Raw genomic sequence first — 13,157 nt, forward strand, 5'->3', positions numbered from 1 at the left:
CTCACCGTAGTACTGCAGCCCCACTGTGGCTGCGGCCAGCAGGGCTCCGAGCACCTGGAAGAAGGTGTAGAACGGCAGTCTGATCCATGAACATCTGCCCAGAACGCACAAGCTCAGGGTGACCGCGGGGTTCAGGTGAGCACCTTGAAACAAACACAGTTGATGGTGTTTAAAGTTTCAAATTGGATATTAATCAATGTTTTCATAATATTCTTGAACATTTGGACTTTTGGTTGTACTGTACAGTAATATGTATTCTGGTTGTAATGGGACTAGGCTGAGTCTCTGTCAAAAAGAAATTAGCATCTAAACAAACGTGATGCAAGACGTTTTATGAACTGATGGAGTTATAATGGAACAATGTGCTCCTTAAAAGAGCAGGGAGTGAAAAATAAGTTAACTTTTTGGAATGTTTAGGATCCATCGGGAAAAAAACTCATCACAAATGAGTTGTTCACCATCAAAATCAAGATTACATCCTTGGCCTGGTTTAAGTCGGGTTTATCTGACTGATGTCAGTTTATATGTGACTTTTACTGAAAAAAAGAGTCAGAATGAGCACAGGCTGCAGTGAAAATATTAGAAATGTAAACGTTGATTTGTGCTGTAATTGAAATTCATGTAAAAAGAAAAGTCCATAAAGACACCATCTATTGAGTCCAGTAACTAGAATACCACAAAATCTCCCTAATCTACCTAAAAATCTGTTTTCTAACTGACTATTTGTCTTCAGAAATGATATATTGTCTTACAATTCTTACATTCATTGATGTTAATGCAAAGCTCGGCGATTCCCAATTTAATATACACGGCTTGAATTCCTGATAACATCATTCTACACCCTGAAAAGAAAGTTTTCAAACCACTCTTAAAGATAATCTGCTCGTTGCCAGACGATAAATCGCCAGATTTCAACAAACTATATCGTTTTGAAGCTTTTGAGAATTTGAAAATAATAATTTAATATAAAACCTTTTCACTGTGACTCATTTTGCCATCATAGGCTGCAAATGTTCCATTATCTGTCCTCATCATATAGACTCAGTCATGGTGTTCCACAGGGTCCTGCTCCAAGTCCAATTTTGTTTTCAGTATTTACACTTCTTTTAGGCTTTATTGTTAGGAAATACAGTATTCATTAAAACTCTTATTCTGACAAATAGCTCTATTGTGAATCTTACGTATATACAATTTTTTCTCAGTTTTAATTATGTTTTATCATATTTTCACTAAGTTTATGCTTTACATGCTTTGCGTTCTGATATTTTTAATTACATTGTCATATCTAACTCTTTATCTGCCGGTTTTGTTAGGCACTATATTGTGTTTGTTTTTGAAAACTACTAAAATTATAAAGTTGAGTTCAGCATTTTATTTTTTTGTTTGTTGTGAATTAAACAGGTGAACTTTGTTGCAGTGCAGGGATAGGTATGTAAAAAAAATTGGGTTCATTTTAAATCCTTTTTAAACCTATAGTTTATTTATTTGCAAAAACATTAGTTTTATCTATTTGGCCGCCTTATTTTGTTGAATTTGGTAGGTTTTACATCTTGAACCTAAATCAGCAGGACTCTTATCTGAGCTCATACAGCTGTATGAATATTTAATATTTGTGTCTGATTTGATTTAAATTCAGACTAAACCTCGAAACAGTTCATTCACCTAGCCAGGTTCACCTTCTGTTATCTGTAACGTTTGCGTCTTACCCGAGACTCCGCGGGACACAAAGACCCCAAAAGTCACCCCCAAAGCAAAGCTCAGGTTGATGGACAAGTACTGGCCGTTTCTCTCGCCAGATGTGGTCACCTGGGCTGCTGAGCCACATCCGAACAGCTGTAAATATAAAATATAGAAGAGTTTCAGAGTTGTAAACAAAAAAAAAACTTTATGAAATTAATAAAATGCTGAAAACAAGCTGTTTAAATTTACACCTGCCTGTTCAAACAGGATGTTTTGTAAAAATATTATTCTGAAATGATAAACAAAAGACCCTAAAGACTAAAGACTTGATTTCTGATTAACCTGCTTTATGGTCTGCTCTGTAAATGTTCATTGCTCTGGCAGAGGAGACAGTCATTAAGGATAAAACAACTGTCCTACACCCCCACCCACCCCAGGTTTTTCTTAATCGGGCCAAAGTCCTACAAACTTATCCACTAAGCTTTAAAGCAGAAGAGCAAGTTATCTCTTAGGAATCTGTTGACATGTGGTCAGAATGCATCAGACAGGCACTTACAATCAGGACGTAGACCCCGAGAAATTCAGCCATGCACTCCCTGACCAGCCTGTTTTTGATCCGACACCTTCTCAGCAGCCTCTCCATCCTCCAGCTGTCCCCCTGAAGTCCACTGGTTCAGCGTCAGGTGAACTTTTCAGAGATCAGGTGTGTCCGAGCTGCGCAGCTCTGCTCCTTCAGCCTCTCTGAGCAGAGTTCGATCCTTCAGGCTGGAGTTGTTGTTACGCCACGCAGTTTTTATTACGAGGCTGACTTTCACTCCTGCAGACGAGACATTTGCAGGAGCTGCTGAGACAAATCATGATCCAGGACTGAGACCAGCTCCAGCTGACTGGAATCAACTGATTGTGTTCCATGTTTTCCTCTGATTGTTTGGAGTTCTGAACAATTAACATCTTACCTGTTGTAGATAATGGTTAGCCTGAGCAGAGCCATTAAGAGTTCCAGTTATTTAAAAGTACAAATAACAGCAGTAGCAGCTGGCTGTAGCCCTTCCTGTGCAGAACGGAGCTCTTCTGATAGGAATATTACATTTTTGCCTGAATAACCCTGATGTAGTGCAAACCTGATGATATAAAGGTTTATAAAATAATGCTAACATGAAATATGAAAACTGAGATTTGAAGGTGGCAGCAGTCCACTTTATTGTCCTTCCTCAGTCCAGTCAGAATTAAACATTTCTCCAAACTGAGGTCACCTAAAGAACATCTACAACAGGTAAGATATTGTCCATTACCTTTCCACAGAACCGCACCTCAACAAGTCTGAATAATACAAAAAATACTCATGTATTAGTTTAATTTAAAAAACTTTTTTTTTCAGTGCTAATAAATGCAATTAAACCATAAATATTTTGATATTTTATCCATATTTCTATTCCGAACAGCTCCAGTGTAACTTTTATTAAGTCCACGGCGTCGTCACACATTTTGTTCATCGTCTCAGGGCACTCAGACTCTCCAAGGGTTGAAAACAGTGTCAACAAGTTTACACATAATTCCTGAGAACTGAAACAATGAGGCAAACAACTGTATAAATATATTAAATCTTTATTTTATTATTTGATTCCTCCCTCAGTTCCATCCACGCTCTGGGACGATACAAAAATAAAACATTTCACCCAAACTTGTCAGCGCGAGATGAGTGAGTCGGTTTGTAAAAGTTGGATTTTTCTGTTACGTCAGCAACATTTTATTCAACGCATTTATTTTGGCAAATCAAGAAACTTTAGTTTGTCCATAAATAATCAAACTGAGCTCAAGAGGAACAGCTGTGGGGGGGAATGAAACCTAAAAGTGACGAGTCCAAAGTGTGTTTTCATCTACGAGTTATTTAAATCCTCCAAAGAACTTGGAGAATAAAGAGCTGTCGTCCCGCAGGTCTGAGAACCGATGTGGCTCACCTGGAACAAAAACACAAAATGAAAACAAAAAGAAATGAGAGCCATTTTATTTTCTACCAAAATGCAGTGAACACAGACAGCCGAACGACAGCCGAAATGTTATGAAGACCTCAAACCGAGTAAAAGTTAAAAGCAGCAGAACAATAGTTAAAAGTAGAAATAAAAGCCAGAAGTAGCAACCAGTAGTTGAAAACAGCAAAGGGCTTGATAAAAGCTAAAACTATCAAAAGGTAACTAGAAGCCAAAAGTAACAAAAAAGGTAGTTTAAAATTAAAAGCACCAACAGGCTAGAAAATATCTTAAAGTAGCAAAAGGCTAGTTAAAAACTTAAAGTAGCAAAAGGCTAGTTAAAAGCTTAAAGTAGCAAAAGGCTAGTTAAAAGCTTATATTTTTTGATACTTTAATATTTTTAGTTTAGGAACCCAGACTGGAGCTGAACTGACCTGGACACACGGGTCCAGTCTGGTGGTCTGCTGGTCCCTCCAGCATCCCCGCACCACCTGAGCGAGTCACTGTGGTCTTCTCGTTTCCCTGTCCGTCTCGGACCGTCCGCCGCTCCTCCACACTCTGACACACACACACACACACTCAATGTTTCATTTGTGTTTTGAACAGTTTGTTTCTGGATTTTCTGACATTAAAACCTAAAAAAGTGAAAAAGTTTTCCCATCAAACATCAGATTATTTCCCATCAGACATATGTAACGTTTTTACTTCTGGTTGATTCATTTATTAATTAGTGGTAGAAATAAGTTTCCACAGAAAATGGCCGCTGCGAGGCATTATCTCTAAGATTTAGGAAGAGTATCGGGGAAACATCAGATTCTTTCCCATCAAACATTTCTTGAACATTCAAATGATATAAATCTTACATCTGCGGATCAGTAAAGAAAACTCACCCCGTCGGGCTTCACCACCTTTGTGACACTGACTGACTGGAAAAATGACCGGGTTCTGGGTTGACTCGGCGCCTGAGCTGCAGGTGGAATCAGAATCTGATCCAGGCCACCGGACGACACTGCAGAATCCAGATCTGGAGGGGATCAGATCAAACAATAGCTTTAAAAATAAAACCAATTAAACCTATATGTAAGAAAAAGACGAAGAGGAGATATGGATGCAGTTAGAGAGGACATGGAGGGAGCTGGAGTGAGGACAGAGTGAGATGGAGGAGGATGACTCGCTGTAGAGGGAAACACAGAAAGAAGAAGAACAAACCTAAATATAGGAAACTAAATCTTTCTTACCTCTATCTTCTTTGGGCTCCTCAGCTGGAGTTTTCTGTGGTTCCAGCCTCCAAATATCATTAAACTGTTATACATATAAAGAAATCAGATCTGATTATTAGAATAAATCAGCTGTAACTGAAGCAAAGTCCTGCTGGAAGAACTTTCAGGATCAATCTATGACTCAGGTACCTTGGAGAAAGGTCTCCAGCCATGAAAAGGCGAATGAGGGAATTCTGGTGTCTCGTAAGAAGGCTGGACATCCCTCGGAGCCTCTCCATACGGTTCTCGCGGGTCTCCGTTGGGAGATTTGAGCATGAAGTCCCTCAGAGGGTTCCCACCGCTTCCACCTCTCTCTGATCTGCCCTGAGGCGGTGGCGGCGGCATGATTCTGGGAACATCTAAATCACAGCGGTAAGATGACCAGAGCATTATTTTTTTTAAAGTTTTGGTTAAATTTAAACTTCTATTTAACTTTGAAGAAGAAATTTAACGTGAAGAAACCTTCTAGGTTAATTTAAGACAACAAAACTATTAACATTAAAAACTAGCAAGACATCAAACTGTTAAAAGTCGTTACAAATGTTCAGCTCGATCAGAAAAATGTGTTTTCACTTTGAGCGGGTGAAAAGTTTTGCTAATTTTTTAGTCATCTAGCTGGTTTTAGATACAGTGTTGCTAAATTTAGCTTTTGGTTTTGTTATTGTTCACTATTCAGCAAATGTTTAACTGATTTTAGTTGTTGTTTTGCTTATTAAGCTTATTTTAGGTACAGTTTTGCTGATGTTTCCGTTGAGCTTGTTTTATCTTTTAAAATGTGGTTACCAAGACTGATATTTTCCATCACAGCACATTTTCTCCGAGTTAAAAGGAATTAATCCTGAGAGTGGATGCAAAAATATATATTTTTAAATGAACGACCTACAGGTTATCTGTATATGAGAATGTGACAGAATCTGACTCTAGAAAAAGAAAAAAACTGACCTTTTAACCCAAGAATAAACATATTTAGGTGAATAAGAATTCAGGTTTCGTGATCAAATTCAATGCCTTGGTGTAAACTGTAAAAAGGACAAGTGTTGTGAAAAAGCACAATAACACAACCAGTGGAACATAAGAAAAACATATTTAACTTTTGTTTCATCAGTTGTGAGTAAACAGTGAAGTGATAAGTTCTCAAAACCTGTATTACGATAGAACATTTTTTAATTTTAACCTTTATTTATACAGTCTCATCGAATCACGAGGACTCATTTTCAAGACCTGTTTGTGAGCAGATGGTGGGGGTTAAGGACCTTGCTCAAGGGCCTAGAGTGGGGTAATTGAGGGTGGAGGCAGGTGTGGGTGCTTCATCTTTCCCACCCACATTTTGATGTTGGTCTGGGGAGTCGAGCTTGTGACCTTCCGATCACAGGCCCATCTTCTCTTACCTCTGCGCCACCACTCTCCTGTTCCTTTTGAGAACATTATAAGTCTCGTTTTATATCTCAGATTAAGAGAATCCCTGACTCCTCTAACAAGATCCAAAGTTCTCATGTTCCGAACAGGAAGGTGGTGAAAAGACGGGCATTCGTACCGAAGGATCCAGAATCTGTGTCCCCCTCCCATCGGCCCAACTGGGAAAAAATCTCCTCCATCTCCCTGAGGACGTGACCAAACACCGCAGGCTCCTGGAACCTCATCCCGTCCGGACCAAAGCTGAACCCAAACCTCAACGAATCGTCCATGGGGTCCTGCTGGTCTCTCCTGAACCCATCGTAGCAGAAACCGTCCTCATCATCACCTTCATCTTCATCGTGTGTCATGGCATCGAAGAAGGGGTCCCTAAAAATGAACCAGGTTTAGTAACAGACTGCACAGCTTTCCGTTAACAGGTTAATGGTTACTAGATTAGACCCTGATAAACACAATCGTATTACGCTTGGGCTTAAACTGAACAGTAGCTGTGCTAGTTGAGGGACCCCTGTGGTTTTCCTGGCATAAATTAAACTAATCTCGTCCTTTGACTTCGTTACCCAAGACACAAGTAACGAACTTGTGCTACTTTACGAACTTGAAATAGACAAACTCACCTTTGGCCTCGATAATGACCTCCAGGGACTCCGAAGAACCCACGAAACAAGTCAAAAACACTCATTTAATCGCAGCTTTGACAGAAAACTACACCGTAATATGAAAACATTAACAGCTGCTGGCGAGAAGCTACATACCAACAAACGTTAACTGAGCCGTAAAGCAATGGGGATTACGCAAAGTGTCGCAAAGTTACGCAAAGTGTCGCAAAGCGAACAGTGCGCCGAGAAAAACAAACGAAAAACAAAAACAAAAAAATCACAGGTAGATCACTTTTATTTGCGCCGATACCGACAACCCTTTTGCCAAACCACAAATTTTAATTACAAAACTAAATAGTGTGTCAAAAGAAAAATCTCGAAGTCGTGACGTCATCTGTCACGTGGTATCAAACCGCCATTTTTGGTTGGAGAAAAAAACAAACTTTTAGAAAACTGATAAAGTGAAGTATAGTGTAGATTATTTCCGTTTTTATCTTTTATATTCCTTCAAGTATATCCAAGACAGATGTAAGTATATGGATGCCCACATAAACTCCCGGCGGAAACGAGACTAAATGCTCGAGTTGAGCTACAAAGATGCGTAAGTTATTTTCTGACAATTTACAGTAGTAATTAAAGCTTTTCATTAATTTTATTCAGTCAATTCAGCGTCCTGATGTTTATGATAATTGACAAAATGACCGTCAATTTACACTAATTTGAGGTCAAGAGTTAGTCTGTAAAAAAATAAACAAAATAAAAAAGTTTAGCTTTTGATAAGGAAAGGTGTACGGAAGTCCATTTTTGCCATTTTCCCTTTTTAAAAATCAGAATTACCTCAAAATAAGAATGAAGGTGATCTCGTAAATGTATTATAATAAACAGGACTTAGCATTTCAATTTTTAAATGTCAAGTCATTTATTTTGATACTTACCCATTATTATACGATGCAAAAACATAGAAGTCAAATATATTTTAAGTCAAAAAGATGCAAAGTTTTAGTTGAGACACCAAAACTAGAACCTTGTATCTTTCATGATTTAATTTTTTTGATATGTTCTAATTATATGATGCTAATAATGATTCTCTGAAGTCGTAAATATGAAACACTGATGATTATGAGAGGCAAAGTCAAAAAAGATACTGTCATAATTTTGAAACAATACGACTAACAATTTTTTAATCAAAGTGGCCGAAATGAGCTTCCATAATTTTGACATAAACTGAGTTGTATGTTTACAATACCCATATTTACATTTAAGATATTTCGAAAATGCTCGTCTTGTGTACCTTTTTAGGACACAAGTACACAATAGCAAACTTGTCACAAAAGCAGTGATACATGACAGATTATTTGTGCTCAAATTTCTTGCTCCAGACCAGCAAACAGCCAATTTTCACCAACCCAGGAGTGGGATTTAATCACCCAGTCAGTCTCATCGGGAATATATAAAAAAGCATTTGTTCTATATTTTTATTCATGTTTAGCCAAGCATAGCTTTCTTCTCTTATCATAGGTTACTGAAATCTACTTTTGTAAATTGTACGGTAATTTAAAAAATCCCTGCAAGTAAACCCACTTCTTGCAGATTTGTTAATTCATACGATTCAAAGCCGTCCGCAACAAAAACACCAGAAATACAAGAAACGCCGCTATTTTCACAAGCCACAAGAAATTGTTTATTAAGACATTAACATCCAAAATGATGAAAATGCCTTTTTCTTATTTACCTATATTTATATATTTTTACAAAATAAAAAAATGAAACAAAAAGGCTAACAAGTCTGCAAGGATTTGAAAAAGAAAAAGAGAAAGCCATTGACAAACAGGGACTACAGTACTTGTTTTTTTTATATATATGTACAAGACAATTTTATCCATTTAAATCTTTAAAACACAGTACAAAAAGGAAAAAAAAAAAACATTGACAAAAAAAACTATTCTTACAATTCTGTCCATCGGTATTCAATGCTGCGGATTTCTTTACGTCAGGGGACAGGTGGCGAAGCAGGGAAGAGGCGGGGGTGAGGGCTCAAAAACAAAACGGACTGAAAGGCAAATTGTGTGCATGGACGTGGGCCTCAGAAATCATTCTTTCAAAATAAATGCAACATTGTTTCTAATTTGGGAACAGTAACTGTACAAAACGCTGGGTAATGAAAAAAATCCTGTGCTAGGAGGAAAAAACCGAAGCACAGAAACAACCGCGGCCCCCGTGTGATCGAACATGCACGCAGTCACATGACAAACACACTTTCCTCACAGTCCAAACCAGTGAGCTTCGCTTAATACGACTTTATATATAATATATTTATATCTGGTAAAAAATAAACTTCACAACTCTTCCAATTCAGAGAATTGTTTCTTCAAACTAAAAATGACAAATAATAAAAAGAAAACATTCAAAAGCATATTTCTATTTTTGGATATTTTGTGAAGGAGGAAAAAGTTTTTCATGAATATTAAAGAGAGGAGGTGAAGGCGAGAAATACAAACCTGCCTTGTATCCCCCCCCCCCCCCCCCCAATGTTCAGATATTACTTCATTCTTTCCCTTAGGCCAGAAAAATGGAAATAAAAGAAATAAAAAGGACAGGAAATGTTCATTCTTTTAGAAAACAGTTCTATGTTAAATGTAAGATAAAGAAAAGAGGGTGGGGTGCTGCACACGGGGGGGGGGGGGGGGGGGGTGTATTATCAACGGTTTCAAATTTCCAACACTCATATTCCACCTCTTGATTTTTTTCAACCTTTTAGATACAATCCCACTTCGAAGCTCCTTCTCCCCCCCAACCCCCCATTTCGACGGTGCTAGTTCAGCACAGCACCTCCTGTGGGCTGTGGGAATGCTGAGCCAAAAGACCCGGGGTGGGGGGTGTCCCTCTAGGAAGAGGGGGGAGGAAACCGACCAAAGGAGGAGTGATGAGCCCTGCTTCCTTTTCTCAGCTCGTCGACGAAGTGGGAGGGGTTTGGTCAGTGGATGTTAGTTGCCCCCCCAGTTGTAGCTGTTGTATGCCGACTTGTTGATCTGAGACTTTTGCTGAATGGAGGCGTTCTGGCTGCGCTGCCCGGTCCCGCTCTGTCGGGACAGCAGAGAAATGAGACATCAGCAAATGTCTGAACGCTGAGTCAGCGCTCACACGGCTGTAGTTTCTATCAAACGTTTATGAGCAGCTAAAGTTTTCAGAAAACCTTCAGCACTTTTACTCTTCAGGTATCAAAATGTCAGCTGATTCAGAAGTTTGGTGCCAAGACTTTTGGTATTTGCAACTATTTAAATTATTTAACTTTTTATTTAATTGAAATTACATTTTTAAAAATTTAGGCAAATTTTAGCTTTTAAGTTTTTTTTTTTTAATTTTAGCTAACTTAAAAAAAAAAAGTAATTCGCACATAACTTTTGCATGAAATAATGTTTTCTGGTTCATGCTGGGCAATCAGCAGATGTGAAGTCTATGCGGTAATCCTCTATTTGAACTTCTTATTTCCAAAAATCGTTTCCCAATTACCAGATTTACACGTTTATTTGTGATCGATGCATTCTGAAATTGAGGATGTAGTGAGACTCAATCAGCTCATTCTTCCTAAAGGTCTTGCACACAGGATTCATACAACTTTGCAATATATATGCAATATATGGGAAATAATTTGCATTTAAATAGTGCATGTTTAAGATCTGTGAGGTTCACCTGTTATCCTACAATGGTTTTCCATTATTTTTTCAGTTACAATGAGTTTTTTATGCATACCGTTTACAACCTAGAAAATACTAAAAGCAAATTCCAGATGTTCTCATTCTTTCCCCGATTGTGCTGGTGCCCCGCTTTACAAACATACAAGATGCTTTATGAACTGCCATTCTTAGATTAGATTCAACTTTATTATTGTTGCACGTCACGCGTCTGAGGCAACAAAATAGTTTGCATCTAACGTGAAGTGCATAATAGTAATAATAACGAGGGAGAGATGCGTCGAGGGGCAGAGTTCAGCAGAGAGACAGCTAAAGTGGTGCCTGAATCTTGTGGTTTTGGTCCTCAGGCTCCTGCAGCACCTCCCACAGGGCATGAGTGCAAACGCACGGTGTGTTGGGGATGGAGTTATTCAGTTTCCTGCAGATATCCTCAAAAGCATGAAATGAGGCTTTGTAAAGAATTCACCACCTGCAACACCTGGTTTAACAGAACTGTTCCTGTATCAGACTGTAATACAGTCAATATGCTCTCGACGGTGCACCGAAGCTCCTCAGGATGACTGAAGATGGATTTTCTTCAGAGTGCACAGTAAAGGATCATGACTGTCATCGTTCAGACAAAATTCAAGATTTTTCTTTCCCAACAATGACTGAACAAGCTACAGATCCATACTCTTACGAATGAGGGGAAAAAAAAAAAGAAAAACAATTAGAGTTATACAATTAAAATAATCAGAAATTCAAATCATGCACGCTACCTGTCCATCCTGCTGCAGGTGGTGGTGCAGAATCTGAGAGTGGGGCTGTTGGTGCGGAGCCAGAATGTGCATGAAGGGGGCCGGAGCGTAGCCAGCCGCAGCCGGGGGGTTGATGGGCCCCCCACTCCCCAGCGCTGAGGGCAGGCTGAAGGAAGCTGCTGGTGTCGCAGCGTGGAAACCCTGCTTTTCAAATGACTGAGATAGGAAGCAGAACCAGGACTCAGACTTTGTCCAACATTTAACTTAAGCACATCTTCTTTTAAATTATAATTTAGATTTTCTACAACTGTGATTACCTGTGTCTTTGTGTAAACAGACCCAGAAATATCTGGTACTCCTGTGTTGCTGGACGTCACAGAAACTCCTGCGGAGACGAGAGAAATGTCACAAACTTTGATCGAAAAGTTGATAAAACTGACCACGAGAATGTGACCCTCAAACCAACTGGCCACATTTAGACGTTTTGGGAAAAAAAAAAAAAAAAAGGTGTGGTTCATAATAACTAAATGAAAACATCTAATACTAAGAAGGTTTTAATTAACATCTATGTGTGTATTTGTAGATTATTTCAACAGAATTGTCCTTTAATGAGGACAACAGAGACAAAAAGGAGACGAGGGATGAATTAAGAATTTAAAAAATGGAGTATCAGCGTCAGGGGTTTATTGTCCTGGTCGTTCAATAAACAGAGTCCTCGTCTCGCTGCAGAAACAGATTAGTCTCCTGATGCACCAAAACAAGACAGAGCGAACGTTTAAGAATTTAGAAACATTTTCATAATCACAAAAACACAGCTGTTAAGAGTTTCCTGAATATACGATGAAAAATGTTCTAATAAAAAACAAAAAGACAGACTTTTTTTTTTTTAACAAAGTCTGAATATAACCAGGACTGAAGTACTGGTATGTACTAAATAATTTAAAACAAGTTGATTTTTGTTTTGAAAACTCCAATAGGAGAAACATGTCAGCAGAGAATATTTCCTCACTTGGATTATTTAATATTGCTGGCTTTATTTTAAAGTACTAGCTAAAAACTAACAACAAAATACTGTGCAGTTAATAAGACATGCACTTATTAAAAAATAGCTGGTTTTGGTCCTTTTCCCTGATACTTTCCTCTTTAGTCTTGTAAAAAAAATAAAAAATAAAAAAACTGAAAAAGTTAAAGGGTTTTTGACAAACAAGACACCAACAAATAATTGACTTGTTCTCGTCTGATCTGTTCAGGTGCAGTTCTTGAATTATTCAAGATAAATTACAATTCTGGACAATTTCCATTGGAACATCTGTTTGGACTGATTTGCAGATGTGTTTGTTGCAGCATGCTCACAAAGCTGTGCTAGTGTGAGAAACAAAAGTTAAATAACCCTGTTAAAATAATGTTTTTTTTTTAATGTACAACAGGTAGAATTTGTGGCAATTCATAAACATGTTGTTTTAAATTTCAAATTATCCTTTTTTAGCTTTAACCCACACCTAATTAGCAATTCACTAACTGCCTTCACTGCTGTGTGGACATTAAAAAACAGAAAATGAGACTTGGAAATCTCATTGACACGAACTTAAATAAAAAAAAAATTAAATTAAAAAAAAAAAACTTCAGTGGCCCCATTGAATTCCTTGGATTGAATCAGGGCACTCATACTAGAAATACTAAAAATACTAATAATTTGACTTTTGCTTACTCTCCTGCATAAATTTACCAGGTGTGACTGAGTGCAAACAGTCCTTGCTCGTGCGCGCACGCACGCACGCACGCACGCACGCACGCACGCACGCACGCACGC

The 13,157-nt window shown here is 38.3% G+C and overlaps 3 protein-coding genes across 3 annotated transcripts in view; all 3 read right to left on the bottom strand.

The window, feature by feature from the left end:
• Window positions 1–2,417, bottom strand: part of aqp10b (aquaporin 10b) — a 3,797-nt gene extending 1,380 nt beyond the window's left edge. The window contains exons 1-3 of the mRNA XM_037693162.1: window positions 2,237–2,417; window positions 1,707–1,833; window positions 6–143 (exon numbers count right to left, since the gene is read on the bottom strand). Of these exons, the coding sequence (XP_037549090.1) occupies window positions 6–143; window positions 1,707–1,833; window positions 2,237–2,323 (352 nt within the window). The 5' untranslated portion in view covers window positions 2,324–2,417. The remainder of the gene's footprint in view (window positions 1–5; window positions 144–1,706; window positions 1,834–2,236) is intronic.
• An 873-nt stretch (window positions 2,418–3,290) lies between these two features.
• hax1 (HCLS1 associated protein X-1) lies at window positions 3,291–7,098 on the bottom strand. Its single transcript, XM_037692771.1, has 7 exons — window positions 6,937–7,098; window positions 6,441–6,688; window positions 5,057–5,265; window positions 4,886–4,949; window positions 4,538–4,671; window positions 4,082–4,205; window positions 3,291–3,638 (listed from the first exon to the last, which is right to left on the bottom strand). Exons 1-7 carry the CDS (start codon window positions 6,999–7,001, stop codon window positions 3,565–3,567), a joined length of 918 nt encoding a protein of 305 aa, XP_037548699.1. The 5' UTR covers window positions 7,002–7,098; the 3' UTR covers window positions 3,291–3,564.
• Window positions 7,099–9,655: 2,557 nt separating this feature from the next.
• The window catches only part of ubap2l (ubiquitin associated protein 2-like), a 28,534-nt gene continuing 25,032 nt past the window's right edge, over window positions 9,656–13,157 (bottom strand). Inside the window, exons 27-29 of the mRNA XM_037693320.1 lie at window positions 11,665–11,732; window positions 11,369–11,563; window positions 9,656–9,998 (exon numbers count right to left, since the gene is read on the bottom strand). Coding sequence (XP_037549248.1) covers window positions 9,903–9,998; window positions 11,369–11,563; window positions 11,665–11,732 — 359 coding nt within the window. The 3' untranslated portion in view covers window positions 9,656–9,902. The remainder of the gene's footprint in view (window positions 9,999–11,368; window positions 11,564–11,664; window positions 11,733–13,157) is intronic.

This window comes from Nematolebias whitei, chromosome 19 (genome assembly GCF_014905685.2).
Source record: "Nematolebias whitei isolate Nwh7 chromosome 19, NemWhi1, whole genome shotgun sequence".
In the NCBI taxonomy this organism is placed as follows: domain Eukaryota; kingdom Metazoa; phylum Chordata; class Actinopteri; order Cyprinodontiformes; family Rivulidae; genus Nematolebias; species Nematolebias whitei.